This window comes from Syngnathus scovelli, chromosome 4 (genome assembly GCF_024217435.2).
Source record: "Syngnathus scovelli strain Florida chromosome 4, RoL_Ssco_1.2, whole genome shotgun sequence".
Lineage (NCBI taxonomy): Eukaryota > Metazoa > Chordata > Actinopteri > Syngnathiformes > Syngnathidae > Syngnathus > Syngnathus scovelli.
In genome coordinates this window covers 13792012-13812649 of record NC_090850.1, presented here as the reverse complement: position 1 = coordinate 13812649, position 20638 = coordinate 13792012, and the positions used below count along the sequence as shown (strand labels likewise).

General features: G+C 38.9%; 3 protein-coding genes and 12 non-coding genes across 15 annotated transcripts; all 15 read left to right on the top strand.

Annotated features, from left to right (window-relative positions):
* The first annotated feature begins 63 nt into the window (after nt 1-63).
* On the top strand, nt 64-2259 carry bola3 (bolA family member 3). Its single transcript, XM_049718348.2, has 4 exons — nt 64-237; nt 320-443; nt 936-1024; nt 1260-2259. Exons 1-4 carry the CDS (start codon nt 175-177, stop codon nt 1323-1325), a joined length of 342 nt encoding a protein of 113 aa, XP_049574305.1. The 5' UTR covers nt 64-174; the 3' UTR covers nt 1326-2259.
* A 1006-nt stretch (nt 2260-3265) lies between these two features.
* On the top strand, nt 3266-16486 carry vat1l (vesicle amine transport 1-like). Its single transcript, XM_049718345.2, has 9 exons — nt 3266-3767; nt 4884-5013; nt 6157-6372; nt 6830-6972; nt 7743-7846; nt 8690-8745; nt 8878-9072; nt 14277-14360; nt 15067-16486. The coding sequence occupies exons 1-9, from the start codon at nt 3553-3555 to the stop codon at nt 15163-15165; spliced, it is 1242 nt and encodes a 413-aa protein (XP_049574302.1). The 5' UTR covers nt 3266-3552; the 3' UTR covers nt 15166-16486.
* trnag-ucc (transfer RNA glycine (anticodon UCC)) lies at nt 10533-10604 on the top strand. The gene has a single exon. It is a non-coding gene; the product is annotated as a tRNA-Gly (tRNA).
* On the top strand, nt 10765-10836 carry trnag-ucc (transfer RNA glycine (anticodon UCC)). The gene has a single exon. It is a non-coding gene; the product is annotated as a tRNA-Gly (tRNA).
* On the top strand, nt 10997-11068 carry trnag-ucc (transfer RNA glycine (anticodon UCC)). Its single transcript has one exon. It is a non-coding gene; the product is annotated as a tRNA-Gly (tRNA).
* trnag-ucc (transfer RNA glycine (anticodon UCC)) lies at nt 11229-11300 on the top strand. Its single transcript has one exon. It is a non-coding gene; the product is annotated as a tRNA-Gly (tRNA).
* On the top strand, nt 11461-11532 carry trnag-ucc (transfer RNA glycine (anticodon UCC)). Its single transcript has one exon. It is a non-coding gene; the product is annotated as a tRNA-Gly (tRNA).
* trnag-ucc (transfer RNA glycine (anticodon UCC)) lies at nt 11693-11764 on the top strand. The gene has a single exon. It is a non-coding gene; the product is annotated as a tRNA-Gly (tRNA).
* On the top strand, nt 11925-11996 carry trnag-ucc (transfer RNA glycine (anticodon UCC)). The gene has a single exon. It is a non-coding gene; the product is annotated as a tRNA-Gly (tRNA).
* Nucleotides 12157-12228, top strand: trnag-ucc (transfer RNA glycine (anticodon UCC)). The gene has a single exon. It is a non-coding gene; the product is annotated as a tRNA-Gly (tRNA).
* On the top strand, nt 12389-12460 carry trnag-ucc (transfer RNA glycine (anticodon UCC)). Its single transcript has one exon. It is a non-coding gene; the product is annotated as a tRNA-Gly (tRNA).
* On the top strand, nt 12621-12692 carry trnag-ucc (transfer RNA glycine (anticodon UCC)). The gene has a single exon. It is a non-coding gene; the product is annotated as a tRNA-Gly (tRNA).
* trnag-ucc (transfer RNA glycine (anticodon UCC)) lies at nt 12853-12924 on the top strand. Its single transcript has one exon. It is a non-coding gene; the product is annotated as a tRNA-Gly (tRNA).
* Nucleotides 13080-13151, top strand: trnag-ucc (transfer RNA glycine (anticodon UCC)). Its single transcript has one exon. It is a non-coding gene; the product is annotated as a tRNA-Gly (tRNA).
* Nucleotides 16487-17802: 1316 nt separating the features above from the next.
* Nucleotides 17803-20400, top strand: clec3a (C-type lectin domain family 3, member A). Its single transcript, XM_049718713.2, has 3 exons — nt 17803-18231; nt 18317-18397; nt 18886-20400. Exons 1-3 carry the CDS (start codon nt 18123-18125, stop codon nt 19281-19283), a joined length of 588 nt encoding a protein of 195 aa, XP_049574670.1. The 5' UTR covers nt 17803-18122; the 3' UTR covers nt 19284-20400.
* Nucleotides 20401-20638: the final 238 nt, after the last annotated feature.

Genomic DNA, 20638 nt, shown 5'->3' with positions numbered 1-20638 from the left:
ATTTGGGACTGGTTTGTCATGTTTACTCAATTGCCCTTTTCGCTCACGCGCAAAAAAAAAGAAAAAGAGCCCGGATGTGTGACGTCATAATAAAGGGACGCTTGCCAAAGGACATGTCAAAACTATTCAGAAACAACTTTTACTAGTGCCCTGAACACACACAACATTAAGACTATGTTTGTTTGTAGGGGAACAGGCGCTACCGGAGCTGCATTGCGGATTTATTTCAGAAATCAGGTAGTTGCAAAGTCAAACTTAAATAGTCTAAACGCCTTAATGCTAGATGATTGCTAACGTTCCCTTCTGCGTTCAAACACAGACTGCCATCTGTGGGCAAGCCTGGCGGTTTCTTTCCACGCAAACCGAGGGGGAGATCCGCATCGCGAAGGTACTCAAGGAAAAGTTCCCACTGGCGTCATCCCTGAAAGTTGTAGATATCTCTGGTATGTACATTAAAATCCTTCATGATAAATTCCTGCAGTTGAACGAGACATGATCATCAGTTCAAATGAGCCATATATGTAGCTTCAATAAAAAAATAAATACAATGGACGAGAACCACAGTAGAAAACAAGTTAATTGCACTTAATGTGATTCTGCTAGCTTTCTTTTATTCTTTTTTTTACGGATATACAGGTGGTGAGACGTTTTGAGGATTTACAAATGCCAAAGTACATTTTTTAGGTATCTGCACTTGACTTTTCTTACTTTTTCGGATGAATTTTTCCAAGCGGTTTAACTCCAATGTCTATATCAGTGCCTGAGCTGTATGGCTGTACTGCACTAAAGTTGTACTCAATAAAAATCCTCCAACACTAAACCTGTAGCACTTTCCAGCCTGACATATACCTACCTACCAGGCAGGTGAGGAGAGACCAGGATCTATGCCACACACCCTCACCATGTCACATATTTTAATGTCATCGTCTGTCCAGGTGGCTGTGGGGCCATGTACGAGGTTCACATAGAGTCGAGTGAGTTTACCGGGAAAAGGACTGTTCAGCAACACCAGCTTGTCAATCAGGTAACAATACAAACTGCTTATTATTACATGGTATATTCACCAGTCTATTGGGTACAACAGCCAAATCAAAAAGCATCCTAATTCAACCAGTGTACCTAATGTTATGGTCATTGTATGTTATTATACAGATGACTTTTTGTTATTTGTTTTTGTCAGTGTTATTTTTTTGAAAGATTGCAAATGCTGTCTTCGTAAAACCCCATCTGTTTCTGTGTTTTGTTTTGTCCTTCCGCAGGCACTGAAGGATGAGATTCAAGGAATGCATGGACTCAGAATATTCACAGATATTCCTAAACAATAATTCCACAGAAGCAATAAGTGACTCCACTCAATGTTCAGAATTCATGCTATAAATAAGCAGTAACTATGTTTACCTGCTGCCAGGAATCCTTTTGGGACCAGAATATTAGCAACATTCGGATTTGCATTATAAACACCAACATAAACATGAATATGCCCATATTCTGCTTTTTAAAAGCCTGAATGGGTTGCTCCTTTTCTAACCCGAATATTTGATCATATAAACCCATATTGGAATATCCCTGCGCATGTTCTACCCACAAGAACTACTTGTATGCATGGAGTGACCACCTCTTGCACACAAGCAGCGGTAACTTGGCCAAACTGAAACACAGCACCACACTATTGGCGCAAGGAGGAAACTAACATACATATAAAACACATGAATATGTGGGTTTTTTTGTTGACAGGAATAACTTAAGAAGCAGAAATTACTATTTGCGTTATGATGTTTTTTTGTGTCTTGATATTTAGAAGGGCATTTCCCAATTGATCACAGTAACCATGGATACGGTAGTAACTCTACCCACGCATGTCAGTTTTTCAGAATGTTTCAGAAACAAGAATTTTGACGGCAGGTAAACATAGTCAGTGTAATAGGAGCTATTATAGTAGGCACGTTTTATCACACATGTCAATCCATACTTAAAAAAAGAAAAAGAAGGGCTGCTGCATACGCACAAAATGTCAGATTTTTCTTCATAGTTTCTCTCATGGTTGGCGAACATATTTATGAAAGTAATGTAATATTGTGGCAATGTTACCTGTGAATGTGAGTCAAATGTATAGATTAAAGTCCTTGTATAATTTGAAGGGTTTAAACAATTAATTGGCCTGCCAAATGAATTGTACCCATTATGGCCCTTCAAAGAAGATGGCTGACGATTGCTGATTGTTTTTATCTTTTACCATTAACAGCAGTTGTACACAAGTAACACTTGTCTCATTATTTATTACATGTAATTCTATAACATAACCTCCATCCATCCATTTTCGGGGTCGCGGGCGTGCTGGAGCTTATCCCAGCCGTCATCGGGCAGTAGGCGGGGGACACCCTGAACTGGTTGCCAGCCAATCGCAGGGCACACAGAGACAAACAACCAATCGCACTCACACTCACACCTAGGGACAATTTGGAGTCTTCAATCGGCCTACCAAGCATGTTTTTGGAATGTGGGAGGAAACCGGAGTGCCCGGAGAAAACCCACGCGGGCCCGGGGAGAACATGCAAACTCCACACAGGGAGGGCCGGAGGTGGAATCGAACCCGCACCCTCCTAGCTGTGAGGCGGACGTGCTAACCAGTGCGCCACCGAGCCGCCTAACATAACCTTGTATCCTTAAATATATTGAATGACATTTGTAAAGGTGATTTTATTGAACTGACATTCAAAGCAAAGTAAATCTGAATTTCTACAAGTAATACAGCAAGCTCTAGAACATCGGGGACTCCGCTGCATAAATATCACTCTTCTGATTGAAAACAGATGGTTCTTATTCAACCAAAGCAATTTTAATCAGAAGACCTTGTTGACTAGTGAGGGCACAGAGGATTTCTTATTAGAAAAAAGAAGGAGAAAAATATGACTTGGCCTAGGGTAGCTGAAATTCATCATTCGAGATTACCATATTGCATAAGAAATAATCAAAATGGTTTTTCATGTATCTTAATAATTGGCCTTCCAAAAGTTTGTATTTGAGTCTGTAGGCTATATTAAGTTCTGATGTAATGCATATTTCAGTATAAACGGAAATATTTCTGCAGTGTGTATGAGGGCATTTTGATTATGAACCAATGTCCATAGTGCAATACTACACAATCAATGCGCTGTCGACGTATGTTTGATTTCCGAGCGTCCCTGAGGGCGTCACACTTGTTGAATGACTGTCCACAACGGTGATTTATGAGTCCTATTAAAGTGCAGTTGGCATTTTTGTCCAACAGGTGGCGGTCTAGACACTCAAGCGATCACATGCACCACCAATTACGCCCAGTTCGTTGAAATGACTAATTAACATAGCTTATCAACGAGCCAAGATGTTGTTAATAATAACAATAACAACAACGTGAGAGGTTCGGGCATCCATGATTGAGTGGAAGGAGCACCAGACGACGGGCTGAGTGAGGCTGGGTAACCTTAGCCGTGTACAGCGCCACTATTGCAGGCTGCAGCGCACATCAGTGAGCCGTGAAGAGGTGCGGAGAGACGCACGCAGCCGGGCTTCGACATGGCTCAAGAGGGAGCAGATATGACGGAAGAAACCGAGTGTATGATAGAGCGAGACGCGGGGAAGAAACCGGAAAGCGGGGAATCTTCCGGCAATGTGAAAGAGATGCGGGCGGTGATGTTATCAGCCTTTGGAGGGCTCAACAAACTCCGAGTGACCAAGAAGCTGATGCCAGAGCCTCAACGCGGTGAAGTAAAGATCCGCGTTAAAGCATGGTAAATATGATCACATAGGTGCTAATTTATTGTTATTATGAAATATATAATTTAAAATAAATTACTGTTGCACACACAGTATTGTTGTGGAAGCCACAGGTCTTTTCTTAATAGAGCGCAAAGTGACGTTTTAGAACCTATTTAAATCTAATTCAGCCATTCATATTTCTATCTGAACTGTTGCAGTTGGCTTTTTATACCAATTGGTGGCAAAGTTTTGGAAAATATCATTGTAATCTTTTGTATTTAGGGAGAGTGTAATGACTAATGAATGTGGCCTTGCATTCAGACCCTGTGACTCATTGACCATAACATTGCATAAATATGGATGGTAAACATACTGTATGGTGACGACACATATCTGTCACAACACCGTTCACTGGTACTTGTACAACAATACTGTAAGGTATTCATATAGCATGTGTTTGTTTTTTGCATGTAGTGTCATGAGTGTTGAATCATATCATACTGAGTAGGGATGGGCAAGTACCCATACAAAGATGATACCTGCCTTATTTTAAAGTATCAAGATTTGTGGAAGCAGCTGATATCAGCCATCGATACTTAGTGCCCAAAAAATCTGACATTGCGTAAGTCCTTCTTGGCACTAGTGGACGCTATACTGTGGCACTGACGCATCAGCAGTTTTACAGGTGCACTGTCTGCACTTGTACTTGCAAAAATGCTCCAAGTCATCCTCTGTAAACATGATGGGTGCAAGCGTGTGAATATTTGATTCACATAAACACATTTTTATTGCAATTGAGAGATCTAGTAGTAGTTTTAAATATTTATACTCTATCAACAAGTACTCAGATTGAAATACTTGCCCTCTGAAAGAAGGTGCATCCCTAATGAATACCTCTCTGACAGTGTTAATCAAAACAGGCTATTATTGTCTTTGTAAGGGCAGACTTGTCTATCTCTGGAGGAGCTGTAATAAGATAATAAGATCTGAACTTGGTGCCTCAGAACTGTGAGGCAGAGGATTTGATAATGATAACACCATTTATGTGATTTGCTACCTGTCATGATAATTGATGTCGCATTACGACTTCACTATGGCACAACACATTATTCATCACACACAATTATGCCATGTATTGGATTTTTCAGTGGTTTAAACTTCCTGGATTTGATGGTACGTCAGGGGACTATTGATAGCCCTCCAAAACCCCCTCTTGTTCCTGGCTTCGAATGCTGCGGGATCGTCGAGTCCGTGGGTGAAAACACAGAAAGATTTGAGGTAGGTCAGCATGAAGAAGTAACGGCCAGAGTATTAAGTGAATCCAACTTATTACCATATACAGAATACAAATGTCTGCAGAAACGAACTACCAATATTTATAGTGTGCATAACTTCTTTTTTTTCCAGGTATCTCTACTACTATATATACTTAAGTATTTCTTTTTCTCTTTTTACTTGTGATGCCTGGATTTGAAAACAGTTATGGACTTTCTACCCCTTACCTTTTCAAAATATGATTGTTGCATTTTTCTTCTCCACCTGTGTCGATAACAAAATAATGTAAGAATCATGCAAATTGCAGGTGGGATCTTAATCGTTTGAGATGTGGAAAAACAGGGAGTGCAGCGACATGGAGAAACATGAACCAGGGAGGATTAATCAAAATGACACAACAGATACAAAGAAGCAAGATTGTTCCCTTTATTGTAACTTGAAAATATGTCTTCTGAATTTGACACAGTGTTTTTACAAGCCTGCGAATTTGACCAGTCATAGTATTAAAGGAGGCTTCAAAATCTCAAAATAGAGTAATTCTCTCTGCTCTCAAATGCTGTGCTAATTGTCAAATGCCAGTCCTATGACTTAAAAAAAAAAAAAAATTGTCGAGTATCTTATGTCTAGATAAAACTACATGTTTGGCTCGTAAAAATATAGATTCTTAAAGCCTCTGGCGGCAGGACTATGCTGTGGAAATGTGGTGCTCTAAAGTGCAAAGCCCCTGCTCCCACACTGGCTGTAGAGTTTGACAAAAAAAAAAAAAAAATCCCCCCTCCTTGCGGTTCTGCTTTCCTCTATGTGATGTGTGACCGATAACAAGGCTCTTCAAAGCATCTACGTCAGCAGACTGTCAGATGTATTTTTGGGGTGCAGGCACACCTAGCTAGTAACTGCACATTACAATTGCACCAGATAACCCCAAGTCAGTCACTGGACGCCGTTTTAGTAAAAAATCCGGGAAACCCAAGTTATGGAAAAATAGTGTTACATTCCACAATTGAGTTCTACATAGTTGCACACATATTCTGCGTTTATTTTTAAACATGTTTGGAAACAAATCTTTGAGTTCACTCAAAAGGGTCTGTAAGTAGACAGTGTGACTACTTTTGCCACCTCTCTCTGTTTGTGACTTGGTTCTTTCAGATAGGAGACCGAGTCATGGCATTTGCCAACTACAATGCCTGGGCAGAAGTTGTCTGCACACCAGAGGAGTTTGTCTACAAAATGCCCGATGAAATGACTTTTGCAGAGGCTGCGGCGTTTGCCCTGAACTTTGTCGCTGCCTACATGATGCTCTTTGAGATCTCCAAACTCAGAGAGGGAATGTCGGTGCTGGTGCACTCAGCTGGGGGTGCTATTGTAAGTCCTTAATCGCCATGTCATATAGGCCACAACATTTCCTGCAATTGATATCAGTTATGGACCACATTAGTTGGCACATGTGCGCAACCAAAGTGATAGGCCTTACGATTATGAATGGATGTAGTGGTGATAAGTTGTCACAGATTCATAGTTACAAGAATGCAGATTCAACAAAATAGCAGTGCTAGATATACAACCTAGCATCAGCATCGTAAATAAGTTAACGTTAACCATGAAACATGACTAATTCGTATTGGAATGTCATGTTATGAACAAAAGAATTCTTCAATTCAAAATGTAGTTCGAATTTTTAAATGAATTATTTTTCTTTCAAAAATAAAATGTGGAAGAGTATGATTTTGATTTCATATGAAATTGTGCCTTCTGCTCAGTTGTGTAAACACTCTGGCAGCTGCTGATCAACGTTTTTTTTCCACGTTATTGTTCTTTTCAGGGTCAAGCTGTGGCTCAGCTGTGCTCCACTCTTCCTAACGTCACCGTCTTTGGGATCGCCTCAAGCTCAAAACACTCCGCTATCAGAGATTCTGTCACTCATCTGCTTGACAGAAACATTGATTACATTCAAGAAGTCAAAAAGTAAGCTTGGATTACAACCGGTCAATCAATATGAGGACTGTACTGATGATATTTTTCAAACTATCAGACATTGGCTGCTTGTGATGATAGAAATGGACTTCACAGAGCGAGGTTCACCTGTCTAGTGGTTTGTCGTCATAGTCCCCATGGCAACAAAGGACTAATCCCGGCGTCACAGTGGAGGTCTGCAATGGAGCCAATCAGAGGCTGATTCATGATAGCCTGTATTTCGACAGTGGGAGATTTTAATTCATAACTTATTCCTCTTCATACACCTTGAGACAAAAAAAAATCCTGTCCCACATACTGTATGTGAATACATAAATAGATGTAATATTATATAGGTTGTAATGAACACTTGTTTCATGCCTGCTGCCAACATATCAAGAGTAGTGGTGGATTAATTTGCCTTTCATCCCTCTGGACCACACATTCCACCCAGGATCAAGACCAAAGTACAATTAAATGAGTGTGTTTTACAAAAGGGAATCACAAGACCGCCGAGCAGTTTAGGTGTCCTGGTTTTAAAGCAGAAAGTTTGGAATTTAGGTCCCCATGAGAATGGCATGCCTTTCATCCTGCTTTTAATCATGTTCATTTGGTGCTATTAATCACTTGTAGCTGTGATTATGCAATAACGTGGGTTGTTTCATTTAATATGCAACAATAGTATTCTTCAAAACATGAGTTTAGATACGTTTTTTATTTAATGTTCACATTGATTATCATTTCATTATTTCCTCTGAACCTTCACTTTGCCACTCTTTTAGGATATCTCCAGAAGGAGTAGACATTGTGTTGGACTGTCTATGTGGGGAAAACACAGGGAAAGGCCTCTGTCTGCTCAAGCCATTGGGAACGTACATTCTCTACGGTAAGAACTATACTGTCAAAAATATGTATATTGTAACCATCTGTAACATTATGTACGACTTTGAACAAAACATTCATCTTAACTGTATACTATCCGTTGTAATACATAATATTTAATATATGTACATATAATATATATGTATATATTGTTGGCCACATATGATTATTGCCCAAGTCAATGTTTTTGGAAAAGGAGAAATAACACAATTGTTAGAACACACATTGGTATATTTTTACTGAAATTATAATGAAAACTTCAACCAAAGGGGTGGCCAAACGACTGAAAGGAAAAAGACACAATAAAAAAAACGATTATGCTAGATGACCTAATGAACTTTGCTTCAATCAAGAAACGTACCGAATTGCCTTTTATTGGGAGGATGTACATCCTTAACGCTCTTTCTTGTTCTTGCATCCCTTATAAGGAAAAATAACTGAAGTTGACACTAATGGAAAAGAAGTAGTTGGCCAGTTGAACTTGTTATTTCAATGGAAACCTCGGCCGACCGTCACCTGTCTGAGCTTGCATAAGTAATGCCCCCATACATAAATAATAGCCTGGGAATAAAATATATTCTCAGTCACAGCTGAGCTTCTTATATAGCCCCTATTAATCACTTTAATTTTCGTCAAACCTCATGAATTAACCAACACAATTACCACCCAATTAAGGATTAGTGCTAGTTATATTGCAAAGGCATGCTTGCATGGACCCTGATTTCTAAAGGTGCCAATTGTTCCTCCCCCTTCTGAGCTTTCATGCTTCGCTTGTTATTATTGTCCAGTCACCTCTGCCCAGACATTTGCACAGCGCACAAAAATCCTTTTATTTTTGTTTTTTCAGGCGCATCCAACATGGTAACTGGGGATACAAAGAGTTTCTTCAGCTTTGCAAAATCCGTGAGTCAGAAATTCCATCTGTCGTCGTCAGTTGAAGCAGACGGCCCCCTAACACCATTTTACAACAAACAAAACACTCAATTCTCGACCGAATTGTATATCGCTCTGACACATGCTGTTATTTCTCCCAAGTGGTGGCAGGTGGAGAAGGTGAACCCTATCAAACTTTATGAGGAGAACAAAGTCATGGCCGGGTTTTCGTTGCCCAACCTCCTCTTCAGGCAGGGAGGATCCAGTTTGGTGAAATCAGTGATGGACAAACTCTTGTGCCTCTACAACCAAAAGAAGATTAAGCCAGTGGTTGATTCTCTGTGGGCTTTGGAGGAGGTAAGAATCATAATCAGATTGAAGAGGTCTGCTGTAAAACATCAATCCTCTATGCTGCTAATCATGTTCAGGGTTACGGCAGGGGCGAGATCGGATTAAGGCAAAAGACAGACTGCATCCGGGACCGGTTGCCCGTGACGTTGGGCACACTGCAGTAAGCTTGTGTCAACCATTACCTGATTAAAGAACAAGATAGCGATGACGTTTTTCTAAAAGTAATGTTCTATGGCTCTAAAAATCCAAACAGACCTGTTCAAAGGAATTAAATCGTTTGAACTAATCAACTTTTATTGTGGCCAAATACTAGTTGCTGTGAGCATAAAAACAAAAAGCACAAAGAAAAAGTGAAGAAAAGCCTACTCGAACGGCTAAACTTCATTTAAGCCATTTAAAATGGTAGCAAGTGTGTGATGACTCCAATTTAACAAGAGTTTGAATTTGACTGATTCATTCTGAAGCCACATCCCAGTGAGAAGAGGGTGTGCACACTTGTACAACGACATAGTTTTAGTTCATCTTTACTTTTACGTCCCCTCTTAAAATGTTTTACAGGCTATTGGCCATATTACAAGTTTGGAAATGACAAATCCTGGTGCCATTGTTTGTACCACCAAAATCTGGCATGGGTGTGTAGACTTTTTATATCCACTGTACACATCATGGACAGCAAATTCTCGTGATTTTCTGTGGGATGCTGTCAGCTGTGGACGTTCTTCCACAGATGGTGGGTAGGTTGTGCAGCTCCCTGCTGCACAATTACTTTGCTCCCACACAAAAAGCAATGGAGCACACATCAATCATTTCAACACGATTCATTTTCAGTTTATTAAGGCTAAATAAATACTATTTTCCACCTTCAACTTCTCAGATATAGTTCCTCATTTGTAGACTTGAAGTTGACTCATTTCACTTTATCTTCTTTTTTTTTTCAAGTGTGAATCAAATGATTCCAAACTTTTCCCTTCCTTGGCCCGCACTTGTACAACCCGCAACCATAAAAAAAATCTAGATATAAATTAGATATGTGCGATTTAAAACGGTGTCAATAAGTCAATTAGTGAATGACAACATGACTTATTTTTGGCATACAGTCTTAAAAGAGATGCTGTGAAACTCAGGATGAGTCATCTCAAATGTCAACTCAAATACTATCTGTTGGTTGAAACTGAAAAGTCGTGATCCGTTTCCGATTCAATGCAGATATATTTACAGCGATTTCAAAAATATCCTAGCATGTTGGGTATGTGTGGGGAAGGCATCATCTATTGATGTGTAGTTTGTACCAAAGCATTAAACAGAAATAGAGTGCATTGCGTAAAGGTCAGCTGCGCACTACTAGCACAAGTAATTAAAAACACTAAACAGTAAAGAACTGGACAATCTCAAACATACATCATCATTACTGGTCACTTGAGAGGAAATGTTGTTCACCATTGAGTAGTGGGCATGGGTCAAATGTGGCATTGGTGGTGTAGTGGTTAGCATAGCTGCCTTCCAAGCAGTTGATCTGGGTTCAATTCCCAGCCAATGCAATTCTTCAGGAAATGTATATATCAAATGTGCAAGTGACTGCGTTAATTATACAATTAACTAAAATCAAAACTGCACAATCTCAAAAATACATTTTCAGTCTACCATTCACTTCAGAGGAAAAGTTGTTTACCATTGAGTACTGAGAGTGTCAGGCATGTAGCATTGGTGGTGTAGTGGTTAGCATAGCTGCCTTCCAAGCAGTTGGTCTGGGTTCGATTCCCAGCCAATGCAAGTCTTTAGGAAATGTATATATCAGATGTGCAAGTGACTGCATTAATTATTCAATTACCTAAAATCAAAACTGCACAATCTCAAAAATTCATTTTCAGTCTACCATTCACTTCAGAGGAAAAGTTGTTTACCATTGAGTACTGAGAAGGGCAGGCATGTAGCATTGGTGGTGTAGTGGTTAGCATAGCTGCCTTCCAAGCAGTTGGTCTGGGTTCGATTCCCAGCCAATGCATTTCTTCAGGAAATGTATATGTCACATGTGCAAGTGACTGCATTAATTATGCAATTAACTAAAATCAAAACTGCACAATCTCAAAAATACATTTTCAGTCGACCACTCACTTCAGAGGAAAAGTTGTTTACCATTGAGTACTGAGAGTGCCACGCATGTAGCATTGGTGGTGTAGTGGTTAGCATAGCTGCCTTCCAAGCAGTTGATCTGGGTTCGATTCCCAGCCAATGCATTTCTTCAGGAAATGTATATATCAGATGTGCAAGTGACTGCATTAATTATACAATTAACTAAAATCAAAACTGCACAATCTCAAAAATACATTTTCAGTTTACCATTCACTTCAGAGGAAAAGTTGTTTACCATTGAGAACTGATAGTGTCAGGCATGTAGCATTGGTGGTGTAGTGGTTAGCATGGCTGCCTTCCAAGCAGTTGGTCTGGGTTCGATTCCCAGCCAATGCAAGTCTTTAGGAAATGTATATATCAGATGTGCAAGTGACTGCATTAATTATTCAATTAACTAAAATCAAAACTGCACAATCTCAAAAATTCATTTTCAGTCTACCATTCACTTCAGAGGAAAAGTTGTTTACCATTGAGAACTGAGAGTGTCAGGCATGTAGCATTGGTGGTGTAGTGGTTAGCATAGCTGCCTTCCAAGCAGTTGATCTGGGTTCGATTCCCAGCCAATGCAAGTCTTCAGGAAATGTATATATCAGATGTGCAAGTGACTGCATTAATTATTCAATTAACTAAAATCAAAACTGCACAATCTCAAAAATTCATTTTCAGTCTACCATTCACTTCAGAGGAAAAGTTGTTTACCATTGAGTACTGAGAGTGTCAGGCATGTAGCATTGGTGATGTAGTGGTTAGCATAGCTGCCTTCCAAGCAGTTGGTCTGGGTTCGATTCCCAGCCAATGCATTTCTTCAGGAAATGTATATGTCACATGTGCAAGTGACTGCATTAATTATGCAATTAACTAAAATCAAAACTGCACAATCTCAAAAATACATTTTCAGTTGACCACTCACTTCAGAGGAAAAGTTGTTTACCATTGAGTACTGAGCGTGTCAGGCATGTAGCATTGGTGGTGTAGTGGTTAGCATAGCTGCCTTCCAAGCAGTTGATCTGGGTTCGATTCCCAGCCAATGCATTTCTTCAGGAAATGTATATATCAGATGTGCAAGTGACTGCATTAATTATACAATTAACTAAAATCAAAACTGCACAATCTCAAAAATACATTTTCAGTCTACCATTCACTTCAGAGGAAAAGGTGTTTACCATTGAGAACTGATAGTGTCAGGCATGTAGCATTGGTGGTGTAGTGGTTAGCATAGCTGCCTTCCAAGCAGTTGGTCTGGGTTCGATTCCCAGCCAATGCAAGTCTTTAGGAAATGTATATATCAGATGTGCAAGTGACTGCATTAATTATTCAATTAACTAAAATCAAAACTGCACAATCTCAAAAATTCATTTTCAGTCAACCATTCACTTCAGAGGAAAAGTTGTTTACCATTGAGTACTGAGCGTGTCAGGCATGTAGCATTGGTGGTGTAGTGGTTAGCATAGCTGCCTTCCAAGCAGTTGGTCTGGGTTCGATTCCCAGCCAATGCATTTCTTCAGGAAATGTATATGTCACATGTGCAAGTGACTGCATTAATTATGCAATTAACTAAAATCAAAACTGCACAATCTCAAAAATACATTTTCAGTCTACCATTCACTTCAGAGGAAAAGTTGTTTACCATTGAGAACTGATAGTGTCAGGCATGTGGCATTGGTGGTGTAGTGGTTAGCATGGCTGCCTTCCAAGCAGTTGGTCTGGGTTCGATTCCCAGCCAATGCAAGTCTTTAGGAAATGTATAAGTCACATGTGGGAGCAACTGCACTACTTATACATTTAATCAAAAGCAGATCTGCACAATCTCATACATTTTCACTCCCTACCCCACTTTAGAGAAAAGTTGTTCACCATTGATGGCTGAGAGGCTGCTGTATGTAGCATTGGTGGTGTAGTGGTTAGCATAGCTGCCTTCCAAGCAGTTGATCTGGGTTCGATTCCCAGCCAATGCAAGCCTTAAAGAAATGTTGCAGCTGCAAAGATTCTATCACATAGGTTGCATTTAACTTCTGTTCAAGGAATCATCAACATTCAGTAAAGCAATAGAGCACGTTTGTTTTGAATTTTCACTACAGGTATCTTTGATAGATTTTTGATTCAGCTTCGTCAGCGTGGGGACGAGCAGCTTTTGTTGCTTTCGATGCACTGGAAAGCTCTCCATTGCTCCAGTATGCGTATATTTTTTAACCTCCCCTTGCTGACTTCAGGTTTGTCTGTCATGGAAGGAATCTATTTTGTTGCGGTCATTAAACCTTGGCAAAATGCAGCAACCATTCATTGAACGGGGGGAGAATGGCGTGGGATGCATTGTCAGGGCCTCATTTGTTCATATGCCCAGAAGGAGTATTTACAGCCTAATTGTTTCTGTGTTGACTATGGTAACCTTTTCTTGCCGCTGGAATGAAAAGCTGCTTGCGTCATTGCATATGACCGTGAGCGGCATAACTTCATTTCTAATTTAGTTTTTTTTTTCCACAATCATCACCTTCTTTCAGAATTTTTAATTGAGGAATATAAACATGTTACGTTGATTTAGTGTTTCATGATATAATGCAGCGGTTCGGGAAATGAATGAACGAACAAATGAATGAATGAATGAATGAATATATATAATGCATTAGTTTGAATATTCTGTGCTGCAACATGAGCCAGTTTTTGACCTATTTTCACTCAAAGCTGGTGTTGTCTTTAACAAATGAATCTATGAGACACAATAGCTTCCAAACAAAGCGGGGCATTCTGTAATGACCCTTTAATGAGATAAAAGAAGTATTTAGCGTGACATTTTCCCATCAATTCGTTTAACAACAACGTAAAGACAACTTTTAGAGGAGCCAAACGAAGTGGCTCAGGCATCTAGTTAGGATGATATGACATCCTAGTGAGGCGTTCTGGGCACGTCTCACCAGAAGGAAGCCTGAGGGACGTCCCTGGACATGCCAGAGAGACTTTGTCTTCTGGTTGGCCGTGTTGATAGAAGTTATGGAAAGGGGCTTTCTGCTGAAGTGGCTGCCCCCGTGACCCACTGTAGTAAATGACTGGAAGAAAATCAAATTGACATTTACTTTTTTTGTCAGGTTAAGGAAGCCATGCAGAGAATTCATGACCGAGGCAATATTGGAAAACTCATTCTGGATGTTGAGAAGTCGCCTACTCCCTTGGTAACAGCAATTTTGCTAAAACTTATTCTGAAAACACATTTATGTGTTACATTAACTAATAATTGTGACAATATTATTCAATGCAAATACATAGTATTAATAAATTTGGTATTTTATACAGTGGCACCTTGACTCATGAGTTTAATTCAATCTTCCACCACACTTAATCCTCAAATCTCTTCCCCCGAATGAATGGGAAGGCCGTGAATCTTTTTCAGTCCCCTAATAAAACAGACCAAATCTATTGTTTTTAATAACAAAAGTAGCAGAGATTGTAAACAATGTGTGCATTATGAATTATTCACTGTGCAGCTCCCACCAGGGGGAAGTATGGTATGCACGTGTGGATATACTGTAAACAAAGACAGTCACAGCTACTCAGTAAACTGCAGTAAAGTCGACAGCCGCTATTTGTGGGGGATTTATTTTTTCACTGCCATTATCTAACTCTTGCTTGGGTCACTTTTAAGTCAAGGTACCACTGTATACTGTATGAATACAACAAATGATGAATAACAATAAATATCAAATGACAAAAAATGACAAAAAAAATACCACGCTTCAACACTTGATAAGTAAAATGTAGATATAAAATGTAGAAATGAATGTGTCATTGTACTTTTGTGTTGAGTAAGAACTTCACTATCGGGTCACTGATGGACCAATAAATGATTTTATCCACCCCCTGACCCCCCTCTCCCATCAGATGGCCAGTGACAGTACTGAGACCAGTGAAGCGGGGGAGGAGGAAGAGGAGCCTGAGGGGGACAATGACAGCAAAGAGCGCATGCCTTTTATCCATTAGAACGAAACTAAAATGCCTCGTCGGGTCACGCTCAGAGAGTTGTGTGTTTGTGCATGTAATGTACTCATGTTCTGTTTGTTACCTGTTGTTACTTGCAGATGGAATGTTTGGGAATTGACCTGCTGCATTTTGTAGATGTGCAAATTATGTTTTGTTTTGTTTCGCCACAATCTAGTGAATAGGTTAAACTCCTAATATGGATTAATATACATTTAACCTTGCTTACCTTTCAACAAATAGATAACTTTAGATTGAATAGAAAGTCAATCAGTGAGGTGAAATATGAATGATGGTCAAAATGCATGAATGAAGAGTGTTCTTTTTAAGCAACCCTACAGGCACCAACGTCATCATAATTTATTATGGGATCACGTGTGCCTTGTGTTTCATACTTGAAATGTTTACCCTTAATGTCAAGCTACGAGTCAACAAATGCATCTGCACAATATCGAGACTATTAAAAATTAATTAATAAATATTAAAAGTTAAAAATTAATCATGTTAATATTTTTAGTAATTCATGTGGCGATTGGACTGATGAAAAAAAATGACCAACATAGGTTTTGTTTGTTACATGTAAACGGAAATGAAAACAATAGAATCAAAAAATACTTTTATCTTACAAGACAAATAAATAAATAAATAAGAGAAACGGAAAAAAATTTGAATGTCTGTAAAAAAAAAAAAAAAAAAAGAAGACGATGAGGATTTCTTCAGTCAGACTGCCAGTTGGGAAAGACTTTTTATTACCTGTTTGACCAAAGTATTTACTGTCTGGTGCCTCAAAAAAAAACATGACCTAAGAGATTGTTTATTTCTACAATCAATACAGGCCATCAAAATTTGAAAAAATATCAAATGCAGGAAACACTATCAACACCTTGACGACTTATTGAGACAAACGGGAAACTTGAATCGCTTTTCACATGGATGTATTTTCTCAAGTGCCAACTGATTGAAAAGAAGTTGTTCAATGTCCAACAACTCATTCAAATTAAAACTTACATAGAAATGAAATATTGTTCATGCTACAAATGACTATACAGTAAGTATGACATTTTTCGTTTAATGTAGGTAATCATTATTGAGCAGAAATATATTTGATATGAATGTTTGTAGGAGAAAAGTTAAAAGTGCATGCTTTGGTATTCGTGCGTATGTTTGTGTCAATGTCTCGTCATGAATTATTGAGGGAAAAAAAGGAAAAGGCAAGTATTTAGCTTTTACTTTATTTCATACCTGTGGTCAACTACTTTTGTCCAGTCTTGCAATCCGTCATTGTGGACTTTGTTTATATGAAAATAAATGGATCTGCAAAGAAGCCAACTGAGGAAGTTGTCATTTTCCAGCTTTGAATATAATTATGATAAAACTATAAATTATAAATTAATTATAAATATAATTATAATTTAAGAGTAGAAATAATTACTATTGACAAATGTTCATGTATGCTCACAGTCGAAGGGTATTGGCTCATTTTTCTAGTCTATAATCGTTGTTTGCTGAAATGTTCCCTGATTGACTGTGGACCAACCAGTCCATGGTGTACCCAAAGTCAGCTGGGATAGGCTCCAGCTCGTTCACCCTTGACCCTAATGCTCTGGTAAATGCATGAATGGCTAAATAAAATAAAGTAATCATCAGTATCAATCCAGTGTGTGCCCAGTACAGGCTCAATTGCCATAATATTCAGTACATGTACACATTGAAAGCTACTCCAAGATCTGTATCAAAAATTATGCCTGGTGTAAAACAAAGAGCTGTTTTATCACTGCATAGATACATGTCGTTAAAGTAGGATCAAATAAAATAATACTTTAATGATCCACAGAGGAGAAATTCCGGTGCTACAACAGTGTAAGATAAACCCGCACACTGGAGAAATAAATAAAAACAACAATGAAAAAATACAACAAAAATATTGTATATACGAGAAAATGTTATGCAGTACAACCTTTTTTGAGGAATTGAGTACTTTTTAAAAAAACAATTAATTAAAACATGGATTAAGTCTATGTAGGCAGTGGCGGTCTTATCTTGAATGAGAGAGACTTTTGCCAGACACGAATTAATGAGAAACACACTGACGGCAAAGAATAATTTGAAGTAAGAAGAAGAAAAACTGAATAAAAATCCTGCCTTGCACAATTAAAAAAAATAATCGTATTAAAAGGTTTTTTATACTGTTGCCTCCCAGCATGCTTGATGTCTTTATATTTAGGATTAGCTTGGTTTCCATTTGGCTTTCCCTGAAGCAAAATCATCTTGATGTCCTTGTATCATAGTTGCTTCCCAACTCTGTGGTTGATGTTTGTGATGCTGAGGCCAATTAAATATTCCTGAGGCATTGTTGACATAAAGTGTTTCTTTTTTTTTTAACGTTATACATAAAATGACAGAATTTTATTTATTTATTTATAAATGTACCTTATTTTATTTATTGATTTAAATTTTGGGCCACCACCAGCAATGCACAATCTGATCATAATATATGGCTTAGTCTATTAAAGACATTTCGACAAAAAAAAAAAAAAAAAGAAAAACAGCTCCACCAACCAACAAGCTTGCTTATGTCAAACATTTCATTTTTGTGTGTTCCAACAAGTTGACTGTGACACTCGTTACTTGTCAATTGCAACCATTGCACATCCAAATGTGGCAGAGAAAGGAAGTGCCAAAGAGTCAAAAATGTTTCCAGTTTGTCAAATGAAAGGACACACTGCTCAGTGCACCGTGTCCCAAGTCAATATTTCTCACAAATCCCAACACAAGCAAGACATTATTTGTCCCTCCACCCCAATATCTCCAATATACCTCCTCCTTGTGTTTGGAAAAAAAACATCATGTGGGCCAATGCAGTGGCAGTGCACAGAGAGCTAGTATATACCGGTCCGTCCTCAGACTTTTCGACTCCTTTCACGGCAGCACAAGGTGTAGCAGTGTGAGCAGCCTCCAGCATGGCACGTCTGGGCCTACCCGTTTTTGTCGCACTGTGCTTTTCTTTGCTTCACTCCAGCTCCGGACGCCCGCCTCGCATAAGGAAGGCCGTATCGCCTCGAGCAACGGGTAACCATGATCACACATCAGACTACAATCACAAAAAAACATACTGATCTCACATAACATTTTCTTCTTCTATGGGGACCTGCAGAGGACGATGATGTGAAGGGCCAGCTGGAGAAGTTGTGGCGGGAGGTGAATTTGCTTAAAGAGATGCAGGCTTTGCAGACAGGTACCATTTCTCTCCCCAAAATACTAATTGGGTCTGTTCATTTTAAGCCTGAAGTTTGTTTTGTTTTGTTCTGTTCATGGATGTGCAGTCTGGGAATTAATAACACATAATGAAGAAATGAAATTATAATTTTACTTTAATCCTCAGGTCTGTGTTTTATATTTATTTTCTTGTAAAATCCAAACAAGCTGCAGGCAACCCTTGTCTCAGATTGCGCAATCCCTCACTAAGTGGGTCGAGGAAGACTTTTTTAAAAATCCCCGATGTAATATTTTTCGACACTTAATATGCATTAATATTTTCTATTGTCAAGCTAATGTGATTAATATTTGTGTCATGTATTTAATTTGGTTGATGACATAAAAATGCATATAAAGAGTATGGTGAGGTGGACAGTGTGCCTCACAAAGATTACCATTACACAAGCAATTGGCTGGGGAACTTACATTTTTGATACAACCAATAAAATATAGTGTCTCTTTTCTCAGTGTGCCTCAGAGGCATCAAAGTTCACAGGAAGTGCTATCTCACAGTTGAGGAACCCAAACACTACCACGAGGCTAATGAAGACTGCATCGCACAAGGAGGAACTCTTGCGACGCCGCGAGACGCGATGGAGAACAATGACCTTCGAGACTATGCAAAGAGGAGCTCCCCTGGCTCCAAGGACTTCTGGATCGGCGTGGCAGACATAGTGAAGGAAGGCCAGTATGTTGACGTCAATAGTCAACCCGTCAGCTACCTCAACTGGGACCGCTCCAAGAAGCAGCCCACAGGAAGCAAGCGGGAGAGTTGTGTCTCTCTTTCAGTGGCCGCACAGGGCAAGTGGTATGACGAGGTGTGTCGCAGTTTGAAAAAGTACATTTGTGAATATGTCATTCCCTAAAGACGTTGATGCTCTCCTATGCAGGTCAAGGGGTGAAAGCCAAAGATAGTATTACAGCATTTCCTCAAATAGTGGCTGTCCGTAAGACAAATTCAAATTGGCAAAATCTGCGCTCTGACTTTATTTCACCCTGAGTATGCTTGTAATACTAGTAATGTTTTATAACTTTTTTTTTAAATTAGAAAAACGGTAGCCTACAGTATTGTAGTCAGAGCTATCAAATGTTACGAATTGTTTGTATTTTGGTAAGGAAATCTCTGAACGCTAACTTGTTACGCCCTATAATGTTGATTGTTCCGGATATTTATTACCGTGTCGGGCCCCAAGACATAGACCAGTACATATTTTATGAACAAATGTGATGAAAAACTTGACTATAAGACTATACAAAAAATAGAATGAACTGCTTGTCCACATTGAACAGTCTGTATGTATCGGAGAATGCTTAGTGCTAACTATTTCAAGCCTTCTGTCAAGGATAAACAAACATGAGGGTCACGAGTTCAAAAAGTTAATTAGATCACTCCACAACATTGTGTAGCCTTGTTTGTTTGTTTGTGTCTTCAATCGTGAACTGACATTTCTTTGTAGAAGTCTCTCATCAATACAATACACAAATTTGTCTATATTTGTAAATGAAACATATTCATTGTGCGTGTCAAAGATTTTTCAAAACAATGTTGTTTTAAACAACTGCAATCTTGTTTTTCACCATGAGAGATCACTGTAACTGATGCTTCAAGTAATGAAACTCATTTTCAAAACAATTTTCCCAAGCATCTCAGGATTTCACAAAAGTTTCATTTGCCCATTACTAATGTATACTGACAGGTAGAAAAATCTTCCATTTGATGGCAGACGGTATGGTATAATAAACCTGGCATATGAATAAAACATTCATAAAAAAGAATGAGTCACGGATTCCGCTGAGTCCTTCAACTTTGTGTTTAACTTATCAAACCGAGTATAAATACATTTATGATTAAATCAAGATAAGATCATTCTCGGATGATACTGTGACTTTTTTGTTTGGTGGTGTGCAGGGAGATTTTTCTAATGCAACTTGGGTGTTTTGAGTCCTCCATGTATTTATGAAATTAAAGCCAATGTCAAATTATCCACCTGCCTCGTTTTATTGCATGTGGACTGTGCATGTCAGCTGTCAATTTGATTGTTTTATCGGCCTTTGTTTGTGCTTGTTTTTATATTGCTCCATAAATAAAGTTGAGTTATAGTCACAAAGAGCCACATCAAATGGATGAAAGAGCCAAACTTGGCTCAGAAACCGCATTTTGCAGTACTACATTCAGTCCAATGAGACGCTTGGGATAGAACAACGAGGGTGCAGTTGCGCT